The following is a 23,968-nucleotide window of genomic DNA, read 5'->3' as shown; positions in this document are numbered from 1 at the left end:
ATTCAATGCCTAAAACTTCACCATTAAGCACACAAGATCATCCTGAGTAATATGTAATAGTACTACCTAGTGAATCTGTTAAATAACTCAGGATACTGTACCATCGTCAGTTTTATTTGGACAGACAAACAGCACGCAGTTGCTAAGATTCTAGAGTTAGGCCTTGGGTCGTGCAGGACGATTCGGGATCACCAAATGCACACTTGCTGAATTCTAAACTCCTGGGCATAGGTCGTGCTGAAACACACGGATTCTAGCATTCCCCGGTGGAGAGATAATGGGGCTTGTTTCTTTGCAGGACTTAAACTCCCTGGTGGGCAGCCGTTCCCAGTCCGACATGGGTGGATTTAGGACTCCGAGGGCACGGGTCGGGCTCTGCCCCGGCCCCCGGCGCAGCAGCGGGACCGCAGGGCCTCGCGGGGCGCCGGGTGTGGGCCGGCTGGGCCGCGTGTGCCGCGAGCGCGCGCGCGCGGCAGGAACTCGAGGCCCCATTGGTCGCCCCCGAAGGCGCGGCGGGGGGCTCGCGCACCAACGGTTCCCGGTCCGCGGCGGCCGGGCGGGTGCTGGCAGGAGGGGGCAGGGCGAAGCGAAGGCCGGGGGGATCGAGAACGGGGTGGGAGAGCCAGGCTCGGCGGGGCGAGGCCCAGAGCCCGGGCGGGGGCGATGGAGGAGGCGCTGCTCTCCACCCCCATCAACCCTAACAACTTCCCCGCCAAGCTGTGGCGGCTGGTGAACAGCCCTCGGTACCGCTCGATCCGCTGGGACGGCCGCGGCGAGGGGCTGCTCATCGACCAGCCGCTCTTCGAGGCCGAGCTGCTCAGCCCGCCGGTGGCCGGGGCGGGGGGCGGCACGGGGGGCGGCGGGGGTGGCGGCGGCGGCGGCGGCGGCGGCGGTGGCGGCGGGGCAGAGCCTGAGCTCTTCAAAACCACCAACTTCACCAGCTTCATCCGCCAGCTCAACCTCTACGGCTTCCGCAAGGTGGTGCTGGGCGGGCCGGGCGCGGCGGGGCCGGGGCCGGGGCCCGGGGGCGGAGGGCCGGCCGGCGACGGGCCGCTGCACCACTTCCACAGCCCGCACTTCCGCCGGGACCAGCCGCAGCTGCTCGTGCACCTCAAGAGGCTGACGAGCGCCAACAAGGCCAAGCTGGCGGCCGGCCTGGAGGTGCCCTGCCGCCCACCCAACCGCTTCCAGAGGCTCCTCATCACGTCGGCCTCCGCCTCGGCCTCGGCCTCCACCTCCCCGCTGCAGCACCAGGAGCCGCCGCCGCCGCCGCCGCCCGCGGGGCCCCGGCCGGAGCCGCAGGGTGAGTCCTCGCCAGGCCCGCCGGGCACTGAGGGCGGCAGGGCAACCGCCACTGCCGAGGGCATTTTGGCACACGCCCGCCCGAGTGCGCTCGGCCTACGGTTCCCGACCGGGCGGGTCTCCTCTCCGGCCGGTACCGGCACCACCTCTCGGAAAGACCCCGGTAGCCCGCAGTCCTTTGTGGGTCTGCTCTAGGCCTGCTCTCTCCCCTTCCGAGCCCCGTCGTGGGGCCCAGGCCTCTTTTTGAGTTTTATTTTTTTGTTATCGCGGTACAGAAGTTGAGAGGGGCGGCAGAGGTACAAAGGGAGACAGAGACAGAGACCGAGACCTGCCGCCCGGCCCACCGCACCACTCGTGAAGCTTTTCCCCAGCAGGTGGCGGCCGGGGGGCTTGAGCCTGCGCCCTTGGGCACCGCCGTGTGTGCACTGCACCCGGCGCGCCACCACCCGGCCCCGGCCCCGCTAGTTACCTTCTTGAAGAAGTAGGCTGTAGTGGAAGGAACACAGAAAGGGCCCCTCTTTGGCCCAAAGCAGGACACAGTGAAGATGCACAATGCAAAAGAACCACGAAGGTCAAGGTGGAAAGGACCAAGTCACAACAAAAGAGAACGCAGATCATTCTGTAAAGGCAGCGTGCATGAGTGGTAGTTGGTGCGTGGACAGACGCCCACCTTCCACGCATTGACCCCTGCAAGAAAGGGTTTGACAACAATATTCAGGTTCCAAATGATTGTAGAACGATAGGCACTATCACGTCTTAGCAAAAATATGTTTTATCACTTACAAGAAGTTGTTCCTTTTAGAATTAAGTGGCCAAACATGTATTGCATTGTAGCTGACTAGAAGTTGATGCTTATTTAAGTAGTTGTGGTTAGACAATGCAGAGATAATCTCTTCACAGCTGTCAAGTTCTAGTTTAAACGAATTCAGAAAACTCACATTTATAGCCCTTGAATTTCTCATTGTTGGCTCCAGTTACTCGGTACTGAAAAATCTTTATATGTATAAGTAGGTACTTACTAAAAAACTCTTTGTGATAGAAAGTCCTTTCATAAACTTCAGTTCTGATGCTCTTTGCCTCTTCCAGAAAGGTGAGAGTGGCACTATTTCCTGTCTCTATTGAACAGTGTCCATGCTATGAGCAGACACACATAGGAAGGAAGCAGCAGGGTATAATAATGAAAAGTCAATCTTTACCGTCAATTAGATTAATAGAAAAATTTCAGCATGTCACTGTGCATTTAATATGAAGCTGTCAAGGTCGTTTTACTGTGGTGTATTACTTTTTAAATATACGAATGAAAGGGACACTGTTCACTTTAACCCAGGCCTAGAATTAAGAGTGAGACAGCACTTTGTCCAATTTGGAATTTAGAAGATAAACAGGTTGTGTGCAGTGGAGTTAAAAAAATAAAGGATTGTGTGAGAGTTCTAGTAACAAGTTGGAAAAATAGCTCTAGCACAGTAAAGTTCTAAAGGAATTCTAAAGGAATGCCAAGCCACTACTTGTGATAACCATTGATTTTGTTGGAAAATGGCCACTCCATGTGATAGTCAGTGATTTTGGTGAGAAATGAAATGGAGACAGTATCATGGCACTTGTTTGGCCCAACTTTTTCAGCTTGTGTGTCTGGTGGGCATAAAGAGAAAAGACTAGAAAATGTGTTCTTGCAAGAAATAGGCTGCTTCAAGCAAAGAAACATATAAACATAAAAAACTTTTGTTCCCTTTTTTCTTCTGGTTTTCTTTTGCCTTCACCTAGCTTAAACACAGTTGTGTTCTTTTGTAGTATCTGATTTTTTTTTTTTCTTGGTCAGTGGTCAGCATTTTAAGATTTAATAATAAGCAAAATCCATAGTTTTCCAACATAAGTAGTATTTCAATCTATGCATATCTAAATAGTTGTCGTGGATTTTTAAGATTTACTTATAATAGAGGAGAGAGAACCAGAACATCACTCTGGCATATTCTATGTCTGGAATCAAACTCAGTACATAATGCTAATAGTTAAGTATTCTAGCCATTGTGCCACCTCTTTAGGCCTTCTCATGCATTTTTTAAAAAACCATCCTATCTACTGGTATATGCAGTAGATGTGTCAAGAGTGGATTTTCTACGTCATCGGTTTGATCCACTAGGGAACTGTGTTACTATTTTTGGTGGGATGTGATTCTTAGTTGCCGTATTTTGTTCTACTTTAATTCCTAGATCTCTTCATATCCTAGATCCTTGACTCTTCTACTTTTCTTCATCGTTTTATCTTGTATGTATACCTGACCACACTATTTCTTAGTTTCTATTTTGTTTTCTGTGTTCTACTTTAGCTTATGGCTTAAATTCTTCTTTCTTCTGCATAGTAGAATCTTCTGTTTTAGGATTTGGCTCTCTTTGGTCTACTGATGCAGCTTTAGGAGTGTGCTTGCTGGGGGTGTCAGGATAGCTTACTGGGATAGTGTACTTGCTCTGTCATGCACACAACCCAGAGTTGAGTGAGGCCAAAGGAAGCTTCTCTCCCTCTGTGTTTCCACCTGAAAAACTTAAGCCTCAAGCAGTGAAGCCCCAATGATGACAAAAAGTACATGATAAAAGTACATGAGGAATATTTTCCTCTATTGTTTGGTTACTTTTGTTACTAGTAGCCAGTTTATATTTCAAATAGGTAACCTGCAACTCCGGAGGTGGCACAGTGGGGAGAGTTTCAGACCTTTCAGCATGTAGTCCTGAGTTAGATCCTCAGGATTACTCATTAATAAATGGGAATAAAAATAAAATAATTTATCTTTGCTTGTGGATACCAGTTTCTCAAGCAAATTTTGGGAAAGGTGTAGTTCTTTCCTGGGAACTGATTAACTTACAGAGGTGGGGTAAATTTTTTTTTTTTTAATTTACTTTTTGGATAGGGTCAGAAAGAACCTGAAAAGGAAGGGGGAGATAGGGACGGAGAAGGAGACACCTGTAGCACTGCAGGTGGGGACCAGGAGTTTGAACCCAGGTCCTTGTACATTATAACATGTGCTCTACTGAATGTGCTACTGCCCAGCCCCTGGAATAGAATCTTTAGGAACAGGAATCCATCCTACCTTACACTTAAGAATTCTGGATTTAATCATGTATGTTAAAGATGCTCTGAAAATATACAGGTGATACTCTGTACGGTTGGTCAGAATAGAGCCCTGTGAAGCAATTCCCTCAGGTGAAAAACAAACAAAATCTGAATATGCTTTAGTAATTTGAAAAAACAAACAAACAGGCAAATTTAAAGGATTACCCTTCTGGTCATAACAGTGTTCATCTGTTAAAAATATAAATAATTGGTCACCTAAAGCTTATTATACAAGTAGAATTTATATTAATTGATTTAGATGTAAGCCAGGTTTTGAGAAATCAAGTAAAGAATCCTTGAACAGCTTAGTCAAATCTGAAAACTCATCACCAGCTTAGCCCTAAAGAAGGCAGAAGAGGGGGGCCAGGCAGTAGCTCAGAGGGTTAAGTGCACATGGTGCAAAGTGCAAGGACCTGCTAGACTGTCGTATGGATCCGGTTTGAGCCCCTGGCTCCCCACCTGGGGGGGGGGTTGCTTCATAAACGGTGAAGCAGGTCTTCAGGTGTCTGTCTTTCTCTCCCCTTCTCTGTCTCCCCCTCCTCTCTCCATTTCTCTCCGTCCTATCCAATGGCAACAACAACAAGGGCAACGAAACTGAGAAAATGGCCTCTGGGAACAGTGGCTTTGTAATGCAGGCACCGAGCAGTAACCCTGGAGGCAGAAAAAAAAAAAAAAACAGGCAGAAGAGGGGCTAGTGAGCTGTTGCACAATGTAGAATTTAAAGTGTATATACATAGTGACTGAGAGGTGGGGCAGTGGATTAAGTGTTGAACTCTCACACGTGAGTTCCTGGGTTCAGTCCCAGGTATTACATGTGCCAGAGTGATGCTCTGGTTCTCTCTCCCTACCTTTTTCATTAGTAATAAATAAGTAAATATATAAAATTTAAAAAACTAAAGTATATGTATATATATTTAAATTTTGTTTATTTATTTGATAGAGCAATCAGGAGGGAAGGGGAACAGAGAAGGACAGAGACAGAGAGACACCTGCGACACCACTTTGCCGCTTGTGAAGCTTTCCCCTTGCAGGTGGGGACAGGTTTGCATCTGGCTCCTTGCACACTGTAATGTGTGCATTTAGCCAGATGCACCACCACATAGCCCCTACAAAGTGTATGTACATATGGGATTGCTAATCCAGAGCACAAAAACTATTTTTTGTACTTTTTTCCCCAAAGCTTATATGAATTTTAAAAATATTTTCCCCGCACCAGGATTATCACAGGGCTCAGTGTCTGGATGAATGAATGACTCCACTGCTCCTGGTGGCTGTCTTTCTTTCTTTCTTTCTTTCTTTCTTTCTTTCTTTCTTTCTTTCTCTCTCTCTCTCTCTCTTTCTTTCTCTCTTTCTCTCTCTCTCTCTCTCTCTTCTTTTTTAATGAGATGAGAGACAGAAATAGAAAAGGGTAAGGGAGGGAGAGAGAAAGAGAGGGGAGAGAGAGAGAGAGAGAGGAGGAGAGAGAGAGAGAGAGAGAAGACACACATACCCAGTAGGCCTCTCATACCAGTTAGGGTATCATGGCCCCAAGGGAAGTTGTGGTGTTATGATAGGTCTCCCTCTCTGTCTCTATATTTATCTGAAAGAAGTCTGCAGGACTGGTGAAGTTACAACATGTGGAGGCCCAAATAAATAAATAAAAGAATTTCCAGGGCTCCAGAGTTTATATGTATGTATATTTATGGTGTTTAGTTTGTGGGGGGAGGAAGGGGATTATTATTAATATTTTATTCTCCAGGGATATCTAAGCAAACTCAGAAATAGAATGAAACACACAGTGTGATTGGCTTCCTAGTTTACATATTTAAAAAAGTGGGTACTTGAGCGTGATCTTCTACTATGTAAATTAACAGATGAGTAGTACATAAATTAAGACTCTCTTTATTTTATAGATTAGTTTAATATTGGTAAGTTGAAAAGAATTTGTGAACCAAAGCTCTCCCAGGTAATAATAACATAAGCTAGCTTTATGGTCAAGAACCATTGTCTATAAAATAAACTCAGCTTATACATTTGTATTTCCCTTTCTTCATTACCTAGTGTTGGCCCTTTGTCTTTCTCATTTTTAAATTGCCTTGGACCACTCAGCTGCTTCTGGTAGACTTATGTTGTTGTTTGTTTTTTTGTTTTTAACCAGAGCACTGATCAACTCTGGTTAAAAACAAAAAAGGTGTGGGTGATTGAACCTGGGATTTAAGAGCCTCAGGCATGAGAGTCTCTTTGCATAACCATTATGCTATCTACCCTCGAAATAGTTCTCCTGTTTTTATTTTTTTACTTTTAACCAAAAAGTGTTTTAAAAGTATTTCATTAGTTTTTAGTTTAATCAGAGGGAGATTCAGAGAGAAAGACAAGAGTAGTGCTCAGCTCTACTGAGCTGGGGATTGGTGCTGGGGATTTGAACCTGGGACCTCAGAACCTCAGGTATGAAAGTCTTATGCATAACTATTATGCTGTCTCCCCAAAGTCTGCCTACCAAAAATATTTTTTAAAGTATTATTATTATTATTTTGCCTCCAGGGTTATTGCTGGGGCCAGGTGCCTGCACCATGAATCCACTGCTCCTGGAGGCTTTTTTCTCCCCCCCTTTTGTTGTCCTTGTTTTATCGTTGTTGTGGTTATTATTGTTGTTGTTGTTGTTGCAGGATAGGACAGAGAGAAGTGGAAAGAGACGGGGAAGAACAGAGAGGGGAAGAGAAAGGCAGGCACCTGCAGACCTGCTTCACCGCCTGTGAAGAGACTCCCCTGCAGGTGGAGAGCTGGGGGCTCGAACTGGGATCATTATGCCACTCCTTGCGCTTTGCGCCGTATGTGCTTAACCCGCTGCGCATCTCCCAGCCCCCTTAAAAGTATTTTTATGGGGGCTGGGTGGTGGCGCCCCCAGTTAGGTGCACACAGTACTGTGCAAGGACGCACATTTGAGCCCCTGCACTCCATTTACAGTGGGGACGGGGTGAAGCAGGTCTGCAGGTTTCTCTCCCTCCCTATATCTAATCCTCCTCTTAATTTCTCTCTGTCCTATGGAATAAAATGGGTCGGGGGTGGGGGGAACTGGCCACTCAGAGTGGTGGATTGTAGCGCCAGCACCAAGCCCCAACGATAACCCTGGGGCAAAAAAAAAAAAAGGTATTTTTATAATTAGTGACTTAGCAGTGATTTACAGAATTTATTTATTTATTTATTTTTTATTTAAGAAAGTATTAATTAACAAAACCATAAGGTAGAAGGGGTACAACTCCACACAATTCCCACCACCCAGTCTCCATATCCCACCCCCTCCCCTGATAGCTTTCCCATTCTCTAGCCCTCTGGGAGCATGGACCCAGGGTCATTGTGGGTTGCAGAAGGTGGAAGGTCTGGCTTCTGTAATTGCTTCCCCGCTGAATATGGGCGTTGACTGGTCGGTCCATACTCCCAGTCTGCCTCTCTCTTTCCCTAGTAGGGTGGGTCTCTGGGGAAGCGGAGCTCCAGGACACATTGGTGGGGTGGTTTACAGAATTCTAAGGTTTTTGGGGGATCGGGCAGTGGTGCACTGGGTTAAGCACACAAGGACCAGTATAAGGATGCCAGTTTGAGTCCCCGGCTCCCCACCTGCAGGGGTAGCTTCACAAGTAGTGAAGCAGGTCTACAGGTGTCTGTCTTTCGCTCCCTCTCTCCGCTTCCCCATCCCTCTCAATTTCTCTCTGTCCTATCCAATGATGATGATGATAATAATAATAATACCACCCAAAGCAGTATATTTGTAGTGCCGGCACCAAGCCCCAACCGACTGTAGGCAAAAAAAAAAAAAAATATATATATATATATATATATATATATATATATATATATCCACACACACACATATATATATATACACACACACACATATATACACACACACACACACACACATATATATATATATATATATATATATCATTTTTAAGTTGTGTTTTTTTTGTGATTTTTATTTTCAGATAGAGGCAGAGAGAGAGAAAGGGAAAGAAACTACAACATTGAAACTTCATTTACTCTGGTGAGAACTGGGTTCAAAACTTGGGTCTTAAATGATCCAGGCAGGTCATTTTGCTGGCTCTGGGGACTTTCTTCTCATTAACTTATTTATTTGATATTATTTTATTGACCCCAGGGTTATCGCTGGGGCCTAGTGCTGGCACTATGAATCCATTGCACCCAGCATCCATTTTTTTTTTTCTCTTTTTTAGATGATAGGAAAGAAGGAAACTGAGAGGGGGAGGGGAATTAGAGAGAGAGAGAGAGAGAGATAGTCACCTGCAGACCTGCTTCCCCACTCATGAATCGGACTCCTTGCAGGTGGGGAGTAGGGGCTTGAACCCAGTCCCTTGCTCATGGTGATATGTGTGCTTAACTGGGTGTGCCACCCCTATCTTCTTCCTTTTTTTTTTTTTTAATAAATGTCAAATAGAGAGGGAAGAGAGAGATACCACAACACTATTCCACCATTCAACGAGCTTCTTCCAATCTCTCCACCCCCAATCACCACTTCCCTCTCTCCCCCCTCGCCAATACCACCTTAGCCTTGCTTTGCATGGTGCGCTTATGTGGTACCAGGGGCTCAAAGCTGGGTCCTTAGGCATGGTGAATTATGTACTCTACTAGGCGAGCTATCTCCTGGCCTGCCCTTTGTTTTCCATATCTCTATTTCTTTTAACTTTTTTTTTTCAAAGATTTGTTTTTATTTATTCATGAGAAATATAGGAGGGGAGAAAGAACCAGACATCACTCTGGTACATGTGCTGCTGGAGACTGAGCTCGGGACCTCACATTTGAGAGTCCAATGCTTTATCCACTGTGCCACCTCCCAGACTACCATAACTTTATTTCTTAACTAGTTGCTGCTGTCAGATAAGAGAAAGCAGCTGTTAGAATCTCTAGATTTGGGTTTGTGAATATTTAACTTTACAGGTGATTCAGATGTAAATTAGTGTCTGCATCTTCTGTCTGAAAAGGCATGGATATGTGTAAGGAGGACACTACTAGCAGTAATTGAAAGGGAAAAAAAAGATCACAGAAATTACTGGTTTAAGGAATTAAAAAAACTAAGTCAGGCTGGGAAGACAGCATTATGGTTATGCAAAGAGACTTCATTCCTGAGGCTCCAACGCCCCAGGTTCAATCCCCAGCACCACCATAAGCCAGAGCTGAGCAGTGCTCTGGTCTCTCTTTCCTCTCTTTGTATCTCTCATTAAAATTTTTTAAAAAAATTTAAAAAAATAAGTTAAGGTCTTCAAACTGACATTTTTGCAAGTTTTGTCATTAAAAAATAATTGAAAGAGAGCACCAAACTTTCTTTTTAAAACTTCTTTTTGGTTTATGTTGCACACATAGTTGAGTGGTTATTTTCATGCATATTATTTAGAGTTCCTAAATGATTTGAAAGACTATGAAGTTCTGCAGCTTCTGGGAAGTAGCTTACAGATTGGAAAAATGTAGGTTAGTCATTGGAGGTAAGAGGTAAGTTTGCCAAATCATCTATGAAAAGCTTTTAACACCAAATATTTAATATTTGACTAAATGTTATGAGTTTGGCTATTTAGTCTCTATGATATTGAGAACCGAACAAAAGTTCGATTATTTTTTCTGTGGTCTGAATTTCTGTTTATCAAAACTAAATTTTTGTTGTGTTAAAATTGACTGAAAACTCATAGTGTGCATGTGTATTTTGGTTTATGGCATCAAGTGGTATGATATAAAATTAGTAAATGTACTCTTCCTCTCTCATGCAGGGCCAGTGGCTGTAGGACAATTCCACCGGTCATTCCGGAGAGAGAGTCTGTCTCCTTACTCCTACGTATCAACTTCATCCCACAACCACAGTACTTTCCCTCTGAAAGGTTTAGATCGGACCCCAATTCCTCCTAGAACATGGCAGAACTCCCTTGGAATGCACCCAGGACAAGTGGAAACGACTCCCACTTTTTCAGATAAAGGGGTTCCATTTCCTGTACTGCAGAGATTTCCAACTGAGGTTACCTATACCCTGCAGCCCAGCGCCACATCTGTACACGTTCAACAAGGTCCTCAAACAATGGTCAGCTCCTCCCAAAAATATAGTAACTACACACCCTCAGCACAGTACTCCCAAGCCTACTATCCAACAGGTATGAGAAATTAAAACTCAGTAGCTTTTCTTAAGGTGCTTTACAATGTCTATATTTTTAGTGTATTCTTTTGTGCTTAAATAAGAGTAAAAGGAATATATGCTTACAAATGTCCACGGTTTCTCATCAGGGCATTAATTTTAGGCCATGTATAATGTCATTGTAGTCTTAACAGTGGAGATTCTATTGGCATATAAAGTGGTATGCTTTTAGTGGAAAATTTGTATCCTCAAAATGTATTCCAGTAATGAAGCCAAGAATTACAACTCTAGAAATTTGATATATAACTCTGACGCAGTGTGAATTTTGTTTTTTAAGTGACTATGGCTTCACAGAGCTGTCACTTTGAAAAAAACAGTCTTGAGAAGAACAGAAAGGGAGGCCTGGGTTCTTCTCTGCCTCACTAGTCAAACTAAGGTTCAGTGTAAGGGACATTAGATGTTATAGTACTATGCCTCTTTTTATTTAACTATTATTGGATAGAGACAAAGAAATTGAGAGGGGGAGATAGGGAAGGAGACAGAGGGACACTTGCAGCCCTGCTTCACCACTCATGAAGTTTCCCTCTGCAGGTAGAGGCCAGGGGCTTGAAGCTGAGCCCTTGTGCACTGTAATATGCGCACTTAACCAGGTGTACCACTGCCTGGCCTCCTCAATATGATTTTTTTCAATACTTATTATATATTTCACATTTAATAGATGAAATTACCCCACAATAAAATCATTTTAGTGTCTTAGTAATGAAACTTACCAAAAGGACATACTCTCTACCTCTTAAAACTAATTATATATATATATATATTTCCCTTTTTTGTTGACCTTGTTTTATTGTTGTTATAGTTACTGTTGTTGTTATTGATGTCATCGTTGTTGGATAGGACAGAGAAAGAAATGGAGAAAGGAGGGGAAGACAGAGAGGGGGAGAGAAAGATAGACACCTACAGACCTGCTTCACCGCCTGTGAAGCGCCCTGCAGGTGGGGAGCTGGGGGCTCAAACCAGGATCCTTACTCCAGTCCTTGTGCTTTGTGCCATGTGTGCTTAACCCACTGCCCTACCGCCTGACCCCCTAATTATATATTTTTTAGTGAATATGTGATGGTCTTTTGACAATATAGTCCTTTCAGCCAGCTAAGAACTAGGAGTAGCAGATAGGACAATCAGACAATAACAACTGTTCTGGAGCTCAACTAAAGTATTAAGGCATGTTGGTAGATCTTTAATTAATACTTGAGAATTATGCTAGTAAACATCATTTCAGCTTCTTTTTTTTAAAAAAATATTTATTCATTTATTTATTCCTTTTTGTTGCCCTTGTTGTTTTTTATTGTTGTAGTTATTATTGTTGTTGTTGGATAGGACAGAGAGAAATTGATAGAGGAGGGAAGACAGAGAGGAGGAGAGAAAGATAGACACCTGCAGGCCTGCTTTACCACCTTTGAAGCGACTCCCCTGCAGGTGGGGAGCCAGGGGCTTGAAATGGGATCCTTCCACCAGTCCTTGTGCTTTGCGCCACCTGCTCTTAACCTTCCTATCATTTCAGCTTCTTGGGGATGGAAGAAATATATACAAGTATCCTTTGGGGGGTGCTTTTTGTAACCTAAGGTAACATAATGGTAACAAACAGTGTTACCATTTTACTCAAAATATATTATTACTGTTATTTTTTACCAGAACAATGCTCAACTCTGGCTTGTAGTGGTGAGGGTGGGGGTGGGCATGGGGGGAAATTGATCCTGAAACAAAGTCTTTTTGCATAACCTTTATGCTATCTCTCCCACCTTCAAATGTATCTTCTATTTGCAGAAACAGCTTTGCACTTCATCATATGATATGTTTTACACAGAATGATGAAGTGGAGGCAACAGAAGCAAGACAAAGGTTAAGGCTTTGAGAAAAGATCAGAGGGACAAAACAAAAGGGGTCATTCTTTGTCCTATGTGTTAAAAACTTAGGGACATTAACTTTCTTTTTTGTTTTTTTAAATTTCTTTATTGGGGAATTAATGTTTTACATTCAACAGTAAATACAATAGTTTGTACATGCATGACATTTCCCAGTTTTCCATATAACAGTACAACCCCCACTAGGGCCTCTGTCATCCTTGGATCTGTATTCTCCCCACCCACCCACCCCAGAGTCTTTTATTTTGGTGCAATACACCAATTCCAGTTTAGGTTCTACTTGTGTTTTCTTTTCTGATCTTGTTTTTCAACTTATGCCTGAGAATGAGATCATCCCATATTCATCCTTCTGTTTCTGACTTATTTCACTTAACATGAATTTTTCAAGGGCCATCCAAGATCGGCTGAAAATGGTGAAGTCACCATTTTTGATAGCTGAGTAATGTGTATATATATATATATATATATATATATATATATATATGTATATCACATCAGCCACTCATCTGTTGTTGGGACATTAACTTTCTTATTTGTAGATCAGAAAGTACTTTCTAAATTAATTTTGTTAGACCATTTCTCCATGTAGGATAAAATTAAAAGCTAAAATAAGTGGAAGGGAAGGCAAATTAGGTAGAGGAATTAAATAATTTGTTGTCTTTCAAAGGTTATAAATCTGTTTGTTAATTGTTCTGTAATAACACTATTTTTTAGCAGTAACATCCATCTGTATTTTTACTATTATTATTGCATTCTGCCTAATTACAGCAATAAGAGTTTTATTTTCCCAAAGTACTTTAAGTTCAGTGGTAATAAAACAATAAGGGGCCAGACAATAGCACACCTCATTAAGTGCACACAATACAGTGCACAAAGACTCAGGTTCAAGCCCCTGGTCCCCACCGGCTGGGGGAAAGCTTCCCAAGTGGTGATACAAGGCTGCAGGTGTCTATCTCTTTCCCTCTATCTTCCCCCTCTTCTCTCAATTTCTCTCTGTATCTCATAAATAAATATTAAAAAATAACAATACCAGGATTAAAATTAGATGGATTTGTAGAGCCATTCTCTTTTTTATTTATACGGAATTGAGAAAGGAAAAGAGAGAAGGGATTATATGAAGTAAGGATGATGGGGTGGGGGGACAGGCAGTAGCACACTCGGTTAAGTATATATATTACCAAGTGCAAGGATCTGGATTTGATTCCCTGCTCCCCACCTTCAGGGGATCCATTTCACAAATGGTGAAGCTGGTCTGCAGGTGCCTATCTTTCTCTTCCTTTCTCTACCTCCTTCTCCCCTCTCAATTTCTCTGTCTTATCAAATAAATAAAAAAAAAGGATGATTTGGCATTTTAGTTGTTTTGCCTACTAGAAACTTATTTGCATTCCTTTGCAGAAAAAGGTTGAGATCAAGAGGCCAGTAAAACAGATCACTTGGATGCGTGTACCTTGCCCCTACCTACCGTATTGGAAGAGACTTCAGTGCTGGTTTCTTCCCCCCCTCTATCTCTCTCTCTTTCTATCTCCTTCCTTTGAAAAGTCAGCCTGTAGCAGTGAAGTTCCAGTGATGATTAAATAAATAAATAAGTGCTAAACTTCAAAAGGTTTAAATTTAGTATTTTTCAGTATATTTCAACTACTTTGAAAAACAAAAATATTTTTTATTTTGTAATTCTAAAAATAGATGACTAATTTCCTGTTCTAGGTTATACTTATGTACAGCAAAAGTATGGTCAGATTTTTCTTAATGAGGAACTTAATCCAGTATTTATTAAATAAGTCAGGCATTGATATTTAAATTACAATTTGGGCTGCATTCCACATATGCTTAGAATAGAGGTGGATAGACATATAGGTATGTGGCAGATGGATATACAGAGCCTATGTCTTTATTTCTTTTGAATTCTATATTCAACTGGACAATTCTCTTCTTTTTTAAAAAATTAATTTAATTGATAGGACAGAGAGACATTGAGAGGGAAAAAGAGTAGGAGAGATACCTGCAGCACTGCTTCACTGCTCATAAAGCTTTCCCCCTGCAGGTGTGGACTGTTGTCTTGAACACTGGTCCTTGTACACTGTAAAGTGTGTGCTCAACTGAATAAAACACCCCCCACCCATTCTTCCTTACTTCTCTCTTTCTACCAAAAAATATTTCTTCTTTTAAAATCTCCCCCCCTTCAAAATACTAAAGACTCAGAAATTTATGGGGAGTTAAAATTTGAAAGGTTTGCAGCAGAGATTTAGAAATGTGTTTGACTTTCCAACCTGGAATTTTAGAGCCACTTTACTGCAGATATGTTAGATACAGTGATTAGGCTCTATGATAATTAGTCCTACACTTAGCATGTAGTGTTTAGATGCAGCTTAAGGGCCAAACTCCTCTGTATGATATTGATTATAATGCAGTGATGACTACACATGACCTTTCCAAAACTAAATGGAATATTATTGTCAGAGGCAGTATAATAAACACTCCCAAATTCAGCTCTCTAAATTATAATGAAAAGATTAACATTAGAATAAAAGTAATACTTAACATCCTTTTAAAGTGAACTATGACTTAGATGTGGATCAAATTTATTTTTTATTTTTAAAATTTTTTTGTTGGGAGTCAGGCAGTAAGTAGCACAGCAGTAAGTGCACATGGCGCAAAGTGCAAGGACCAGTGTAAGGATTCTGGTTCAAGCCCCCGGCTCCCCACCTGCAGGAGAGTCGCTTCACAGGCGGTGAAGCAGGTCTGCAGGTGTCTTGTCTTTCTCTCCCCTTCTCTGTCTTCCCCTCCTTTCTCCATTTCTCTCTGTCCTATCCAAAAACTGTAACAACAATAACAACAACAACAATAAAAAACCAAGGGTAACAAAAGGGAATAAATAAATATAAAACAATTTTGTTAGTGACTTAATAATGATTTACAAGATTGTAAAGTAACTGGTAAGATAATTTCATACAGTTCCCACCACCAGAATTCCATGTCCTATCCCCTTCTTTGGAAACTTCCCTATTCTTTATCCCTCTTGGAGTATGGACCAAAATTCCTTATGGGATGCAGAAGGTGGAAGGTCCAGCTTTTGTAATTATTTCTCCGCTGGACGTGGACATTAGCAGGATCAATTTGGTGGTTCAAATTTTAATTAAAAAAAAAAACAGCCAACTTCATTTAAGAATATCTAAGTTGGGGGCCAGGTGGTGGCGCAACTGGTTGAGTTACATGTTACAATGGGGTTCAGGCCTCTGGTTCCCACTTGCAGGGGGAAAGCTTCACAAGTGGTGAAGCAGAGCTGCAGGTGTCTCTGACTCTCTCCCTCTTGATCCACCCCTTTCTTTCAGTTTCTGGCTATTTCTATCCAGTAAATAAATAAAGATAATAAAAAAGTTTAAAAAAACAATAAGTAAAAATAAATTTGGATCTAGTTTTCTTATATTAATAGTATACCAGTAAAATTTTCATTTGACACTATTTCATAACTTATTTATCTAGTGAAGTCTAAGACAAAAAATTGAGACTAAAAATTGCTGTCAGACTGACTCATAAAATGACTCATCTGAATAATTTCTTCCATTTGTCATTACTCTCTTGAGCCATCTGTTTTCTTTGTTCTCCTCACCTTTTCTATTCTTGGCACTTATTCAAAGATAAATGTGATAGATTCAGTATGTTCACACTTTTTAGAGTCACCATATCTTGAACTCAATTCTTCTGATATTATTTTCACAGTGTACTACCATAATGCATTTCCATGTTTTATAAAAAAACAATTTTAGATCTTTTGGATACATTTTATATATATTTGAACATGCACAAGAATATCTAGACAGTCATATATAGAGAATCCTATAGTGAGGAATTGTTCCTTTGAGTAATGCTATCATGCTAAGTTGATCTAAAAATAGCTTAGCTCTTCGGAGAAGTGATTAGCAGATTGTTGCAGCCTAGTCACCTCTCATCTTATAATTAACAAATATTTGTATAGAATTGCCATGACCAGGATGTATTCTTAATTTTTCACAAATATTAATTCACTGATAGGCATTGTAGTTATGTTCATATTATAGACTGGGAAACGAAAACACACTAGGCAGAAGCAGTGCAATCAGATTTGTGCACATTCTTCGTTTTCTCCCCCTTTATTGGGTCTATGGGTTCTAGTACAGTTGTTGACACATGGGTACAAGCTCTTATCTCCCTGTGATAGGTATCTACAAATACTCTCACCCCAAACTTAAGTCTTTTTCCACTATGATGGACTAGCACACCCAATGCCTCTCACCTTTCTCTTCCCCTCCTTCTCAAGTCTTTTGCTTTAGTGTAATACACCACACCAGTCCAAGCTCCACTTGGTGTTTTCCCTTTCGGTCCTTGTTTCTTAAGTTCCACCTATAAGTGGTATCACCCAGTATTTATACTTCTCTTTTTGGTCTGTCTCACTTAACACGATTGCTCCAAGTGTCCATTCTTTTGACTGTCTCCCCTGCTGCCCTCCTTCTTCTCATGAAAACAGTTTTTTTTTTTCTTTTTTCATGTATATCTCTCCCTCAGAGCTGGAAATGGAGATTACTTTGGTGTGGGCCATGTTGGGGGGATTGAACTGTAGACTTAGTGCATATAAGTTAGGCACTTTACGGACTGCACAACCTCCCGAAACACTCAGTACATTTAAATGCTAAGGATTTGGTCTTTATAACCAATTCTACAGAATGTACATAAACAGTATGTAATCTGGAGTTATAAGAGTTTCTTTGATACCATTTCTCTTGTATATAGATAACCTGTACTGTCAGTTTCTTTGAAAGAGAGACGTGGTATAGATGTAGCAGGATGTGCTCATTAGCATCCAGAAGAAACTTAAGTAAATGCACAATTGCATTCGCCTTTTTTTTTTCTCCTGGAGCTGGGGCTTTCACATGTGTGAGTTCACTGCTTCTGGGTTGACTTTCTTATTCAGAAAGAGGGAAGTGTGAACATGCACGCGCATGTGAGCACACACACACAGAGTACTGAAACTTCCTTCAGTGCCATGGCACTGCTATGTGGTGCCAGCCTTTGAACCTTGGCCATGTGCATGACAAAGCAGGTGCCCTATTCAGTGAACCTTCTTTCTAGCCCTGTCTTTTCTTTTTATTGGGACAGAATATAGCATGTGATAGATGATTTTACAAAAAAAAACACAACTAACCAGAACACTGGTAAACTGTGGCATACAGTGGTACTGTAGATTGGACTTGTGATCTTTGTGCTCTTAGACATAAAGTCTGTTGCACTACCAATGGCACTCTCTTGCTGGTTCCATTTCACTATTTTTAAAGTGTACAGACCCATGGCATTAAATATATTTACACTGTTTTACTACCACTCCACCTTCTGTTTAGATTTTTTCATCTTCTCCATCTGAAACTTGATGCCCATTAAATATTTATTTTCCATTCCAAATCCTAATCTTGCCTGCTAGTAGATAGTATTCGACTTCTGTCACTATGAATTTGACAACTCTAGGAACATCATATAAGAAGAATCACATAATATTTGTTCTCCTGTGATTGGTTTATTTTACTTAGCCTATTTATTTATTTGTTTATTTATTTATTATCAGTGCACTGTTCAGCTCTGGCTGATGTTGATGTGGGGAATTGAACCTGGGACCTTGGAGCCACAGGCACAAAAGTCTTTTTGCATAACCATTATGCTCTCTCCCCTGCCTCCATAGTGTTGTTATTTTCAGTGTTCATTGATATATAGTATGTGTCAAAATTTGCTTTTTAATTCTGGATATTGTCTCATTTTATGTTGGTAGACACTGGGCTGCCTCCACTTTTTTTTTTTAAGATTTATTATTTTCATGAGCAAAAGGAGAAAGAAAAGAGAAAGGATAGAGCACCACTCCAGCATGTGGAGTGTCAGGGGTTAAACTGAATCCTCAAATGAGCAAACTTTATGCTTTCTGTACTAAACTATCTCCCCACCTGCTTTTACTTTTTAAGTATTATGAATGATCTTTTTATAAACGTTGATGCACAATATTTGTTGAAGTGTCTGCTTTAACTTCTTTTGGATATATACTCTGATGTTTTCTTCTTTTTAAAAATTTTTATTTATTATTGCATAGAGGCAGAAATTGAGAGAGGAAGGAGAGCTAGAGAGGGAGAGAGACAGAGTCACCTGCAGCTCTACTTCACCACTTAAGAAGCTTTCTCTTTGCAGGTGGGGTACTAGGGACTTGAATGTGGGTCCTTGCACAATGTAGTGTGTACATTTAAGTAGGTGTGCCACTGCATGCGTCCCTCAGATGTTTTCTTTACCTCATCATAAGTTTTAGTTGCTTTTATTTAGAAGCTTCAGATGTTTTCAATGTTGCTATAGTAATTTACCTTGAAGTAATGTACTGTTACGGTGTTGCTTCTTCTCCTTCTCCTTCTCCTTCTCCTTCTCCTTCCTCCTTCTTCCCCTTCCCCTCCTCCTCCTCCTGCTCCTCCTCCTCCTCCTTCTTCCTTCTTTTTTTTTTGCCTCCAGGGTTATTGCTGGGCTCGGTGCCTGCACCATGAATCCACTGCTGCTGGAGGCCATTTTTTTCTCCCTTTTGTTGCCCTTGTTGTGGTTATTATTGTTGTTGTTGATGTCATTTGTTGTTGGATAGGACAGAGAGATGGAGAGTAGGGGAAGACAGAGAGGGGGAGAGAAAGATAGACACCTGCAGACCTACTTCACTGTCTGTGAAGCAACTCCCCTGCAGGTGGGGAGCCGGGGGCTCGAACCGGGATCCTTATGCCTATCCTTGCGTTTTGCACCATGTGCGCTTAACCCACTGCGCTACCGCCTGACCACCTGCTTTTTCTTCTTGTTGGGTGTATCCTCACTGTTGCCCATGTTGTACTTCTGAACTAGATTAAGATTTAAAACCAGCTTGGAAGCCAGCCAATGAATCTGCTTACTTGATTGTGTTCCTGCAGAAATTTTTTATAACTGGCAATAGCAATGCCATGTTACGACCCTTAATGACATTGGGGTCATTGAGGTCTCTGAAAGTGGCTATAGGAAAGAAAAAAAATGGCGTGGGGGATGTGACACTAGTGCATATAGTGCCTGCCTTGTTATTGTGAGGTCCTGAATCTGGCCCCTGTTGTAGCATGTGACAGAGTAATGCTTTGATGCTTAGGTTTTCTCTCTCTGTCCCTCCCCCCTCATTACTGTAGGAATAAATAAAATATTTAAAAGCTTAAAAATACTTTTAATGTGGCACTGAAGAATGAATCCAGGGCTTCTTGCATTCTATTGGATTGTTGGAAAAGTCATGATGTATTTTTGCATTAGATACCACTGGGCATCCTCCCTTTTCATTTTTCATTTTGAGAGGAGGGAGGGAGGGAGCAAAGAGGAAGGGAATGAAAGAGAAAAAGACAAAGATAGAGGAGAGATACCACAGCACCACTCCACCATCTATGGTGCTCCCATGTGGTGCCAGGGTTTGAAATCAGGGTCTCAAATTCATATCAAAGCATGAGTAATTTTTTTTTTCCTCCTCCAGGGTTATTGCTGGGCTCGGTGCCTGCACCATGAATCCACCGCTCCTGGAGGCCATTTTCCCCCCTTTTTGTTGCCCTAGTTGTTGCAGCCTCGTTGTGGTTATTATTGCCATTGTTGACGTTGCTTTGTTGTTGGATAGGACAGAGAGAAATGGAGAGAGGAGGGGAAGACAGAGAAGGGGAGAGAAAGATAGACACCTGCAGACCTGCTTCACCGCCTGTGAAGCGACTCCCCTGCAGGTGGGGAGCCGGGGGCTCAAACCGGGATCCTTACGCCGGTCCCTGCGCTTTGCGCCACATGCGCTTAACCCACTGCGCCACCGCCCGACCCCCAGCATGAGTAATTTTATCTCCCAATCCCCTCCAAAATATTTTTAATTAAAATTTTTTTGCCTCCAGGGTTATTGCTGGGGCTCAGTGTCTACACTTGAATCCACTGCTCCTGGAGGCCATTTTTCCCTTTTGTTGCCCTTGTTGTTTATCGTTGTTGTTATTATTGTTGTCATTGCTGTCATTGTTGTTGGATAGGACAGAGAGAAATGGAGAGAGGAGGGGAGACAGAGAGGGGGAGAGAAAGATAGACATCAGCAGACTGTCTGTGAAGTGATCCCCCTTCCTGCAGGTTGGGAGCCGGGGGCTCAACCCGGGATTGTTGCACCAGTTCTTGCACTTTGCGCCATGTGCACTTTACCTGCTGCGCCACCGTGCCCTCCAAAATATTTTAATTGTCTTTGAACCAACATAGGAAGGTGTATGAATTTGTTATACTAATTAATAGTAGGAGTAAAATATATATATTTGCCTCCAGGGTTATTGCTGGGGCTTGGTGCCTGCACTATGAATCCACAGCTCCTGGAGGCCATTTTTCCCATTTTCTTGCCCTTGCTGTTGTGCTTGTTATAGTTTTTATTGTTGTCATAGCTGTTGTTGTTGTTGTTGGATAGGACAGAGAGAAACTGAGAGAGGAAGGGAAGACAGAGAGGAGAGAAAGATAGACACCTGCAGACCCGCTTCACCACTTGCGAAGTGACCCCCTGCAGGTGGGGAGCTGGGCACTCGAACTGTTTTCCTTACGCCAGCCCTTGGCACTTTGTGCCTCGTGCACTTAGCTCACTGCGCTACTGCCCAGCTCCCACCTTCAGATATTTTTTTTTTAGTATTTCTGACTTATTTATGAAAGAGGATAGCTATCAACGCACTGCTCTGCTATCCATGAAGTCCCACTTTTTCCAGGTTTTTGGGCTCTTATATGGTCCTGGGGGTCAAACTTGGGTCCTCATGAATGGAAGGATGCTGAACCATCTTACTGATCTCTCCCTGACTTTTTTAAATGACTTGAATTTTTTAAAAAATTGTCATCAATTACACTTATGTTTGAAATACAATTCTATTCATTATTTGCAAATTTTCATTCTATATTCAGTCATGCCCTAAGTGAAACTACCTTTAGGAAGATACTGTAAGATTTTTATACAGAAGAACAATTCTTAACACAGTGATAAACTCAGTCTTATAAGTTTTTTTTTTCTTTGCCACCATGGTTATTGCTGGGGTTTTGTGCCTGCTCGACTGCACTGTTTCCTGGCAGCCATCTTTTTCCTTTTGGTACACACCTACACACACACACACACACACACACACACACACACATCAGAGAGAGAGAGCAGAGACCTGTAGTAGTGCTCCATTGTTCACAAAGCTTCCTCCCACAGGTGGGATTGGGGACTTGAGACCAGGTTCCTGCTTATGATAATGTGTGTTCTCTACCAGGTACACTACCACCTGGTCAGTGCTTTCATAATACACACTCGATTAATTTATCATATATTAAACACAATTACATACTCATAGCTTTTTAAAATTTATTTTCCCTTTTATTGCCCTTGTTTTTTTATTGTTGTTGAGGTTGTTGTTGTTGTTGTTATTGATGTCGTCGTCATTGTTGGGTAGGACAGAGAGAAATGGAGAGAGGAGGGGAAGACAGAGAAGAGGAGAGAAATAGAAACACCTGCAGACCTGCTTCACTGCCTGTGAAGCTACTCCCCACGGGCTCCAACCAGGATCCTTACGCCAGTCCTTCATGCCACGTGCGCTTAACCTGCTGCTCTACCGCCCAACTCCCAGCTAGCTCTTTATAGTCAATAATCTTCCCGTGCGTTGTTTTATTATATTTTATTGAGTACCCAAAGTATCAATAGACTATCCTAGTAAGGAAATAGATACTGAAGAATCTTTTTGGATTTTCTACTCAGTTCTTCGCGAAGGTATCTTTTCTACTTGCTATTTATTGATAGTTACTTTAAAGGACATTTATCGTGGGAGTCAGGCGGTAGTGCAGCAGGTTAAGCGCACTTGGCACAAAGCGCAAGGACTGGCGGAAGGATCCCTGTTCGAGCCTCGGCTCCCCACCTGCAGGGGGGTCGCCTCACAAGCGGTGAAGCAGGTCTGCAGGTGTCTTTCTCTCCCCCTCTCTGTCTTCCCTTCCTCTCTCCATTTCTCTCTGTCCTATCCAGCAACGACTACAACAATAAAATAATAAGGGCAACAAAAGGAAATAAATATTTAAAAAGGACATTTATCGTTTACCTGTTTTTTAAATAACAAATCAGTTATGATTTATATATTACTATATTATGTTTTATATTCTGATTTATTTTTCTAAGAAATTTATTTTAAAGTAACTTTTAAAAATTTTTTTATATTTATTTTCCCTTTTGTTGCCCTTGTTGTTTTAGTTATTGTTGTTGTTGATGTCGTTCGTTGTTGATGTCGTTCCTGCAGGTGGGGAGCTGGGGACTGGAAGCGGGATCCTTATGCCAGTCCTTGCACTTTGCGTCACGTTCTTAAAGTAACTTTGACAACAGTTGAAAATGTATAACCAATGGACTCAGAATTTACCAATAATACAAATAAGCTAATAATTTTGGTTGATTGATTTGTAATGAAACGCAGGGACTCTGATGAGATGAAAATCTGTAGCTCCAGTTGTATTTTCCTGCCACTAGGGGGCTGGATTTTCATTAGTTGTTAAAACTGGGGGGGGGGGGAAGTCTGGTTTCTTTTCAATCTGGGCAAAACCTGCAGGCTCTTGGTGTTGTGTGTAGGGTTATTTATTTATTTACTTAATGCCAGTTTACATCTCAGGACATTATGCTTCCAAATATACTGAGAAATAAAATTCATATCTGAAACATTTTAACTCTGTATTTGGTAATTTCCAAAGGATAAATAAAGTATAGCGCCTGTTTGCCTAGCCTATGTTGGACATGACAACTTGAATTTTATGTGGCATTTTTTTAGTGGTATCTGGCTTCTTAAATTACTGAAATTTCTAGAGTCATGTAATTTGTAAAATGAAGTATTTATGGCTAAACTAGAATTCTGTCCATTATTTTAAAGTTATTTTTGTGTGTAAAATTGAACATTTTAAATTAGCCTTTAATGTCATAATATTTATTTCTGGAATACTTATTTTTATTTTATTTATTTATTTAATTTATTTAAAAAAGGAGACATTAATAATACCATAGGATAAGAGGGGTACAACTCCACACAATTCTCACCACCAGATCTTCCGTATCCCATCCTCTCCCCTGATAGCTTTCCTATTCTTTAACCCTCTGGGAATATGGACCCAAGGTCATTGTGGGATGCAGAAGGTGGAAGTTCTGGCTTCTATAATTGCTTCCTTGCTGAACATGGGCATTGACAGGTGGATCCATACTCCCAGCCTGCCTCTGTCTTTCCTTAGTTGGGGGGGGGGGGGTTCTGGGTAATCGGAGCTCCAGGACACATTGGTGGGGTCATCTGTCTAGGAAAGTCTGGTCGGCATCATGTTAGCATCTGGAACCTGGTAGCTGAAAAGAGAGTTAACATACAAAGCCAAACAAATTGTTGAACAATCATGGACCTAAAGGCTGGAATAGTGCAGATGAAGTGTGTGTGTGTGTGGGGGGGGGGGGTCCTCCATTTTGTAGATAGCTAGTAGGCATATTTTAGTTATATTTCAAAGGGCCTGT

The 23,968-nt window shown here is 41.9% G+C and overlaps 1 protein-coding gene and 1 non-coding gene across 7 annotated transcripts in view; both read left to right on the top strand.

Annotated features, from left to right (window-relative positions):
• Positions 1 to 586: 586 nt before the first annotated feature.
• Positions 587 to 23,968, top strand: part of HSF5 (heat shock transcription factor 5) — a 54,681-nt gene continuing 31,299 nt past the window's right edge. Inside the window, exons 1-2 of one of the 6 annotated variants that reach the window (XM_060203819.1) lie at positions 587 to 1,303; positions 10,155 to 10,529. In XM_060203819.1, coding sequence (XP_060059802.1) covers positions 664 to 1,303; positions 10,155 to 10,529 — 1,015 coding nt within the window. In that variant the 5' untranslated portion in view covers positions 587 to 663. The remainder of the gene's footprint in view (positions 1,304 to 10,154; positions 10,530 to 23,968) is intronic. The other 5 variants (XM_060203820.1, XM_060203824.1, XM_060203821.1 and 2 more) reach the window with 5 other exon arrangements.
• Positions 19,335 to 19,463, top strand: LOC132542327 (small nucleolar RNA SNORA33). Its single transcript, XR_009553415.1, has one exon. It is a non-coding gene; the product is annotated as a small nucleolar RNA SNORA33 (small nucleolar RNA).

Source organism: Erinaceus europaeus, chromosome 12 (assembly GCF_950295315.1).
Source record: "Erinaceus europaeus chromosome 12, mEriEur2.1, whole genome shotgun sequence".
NCBI classification, from domain to species: domain Eukaryota; kingdom Metazoa; phylum Chordata; class Mammalia; order Eulipotyphla; family Erinaceidae; genus Erinaceus; species Erinaceus europaeus.
The sequence above is the reverse complement of the archived record's forward strand: the minus strand, read 5'-3'. Positions and strand labels throughout refer to the sequence as shown.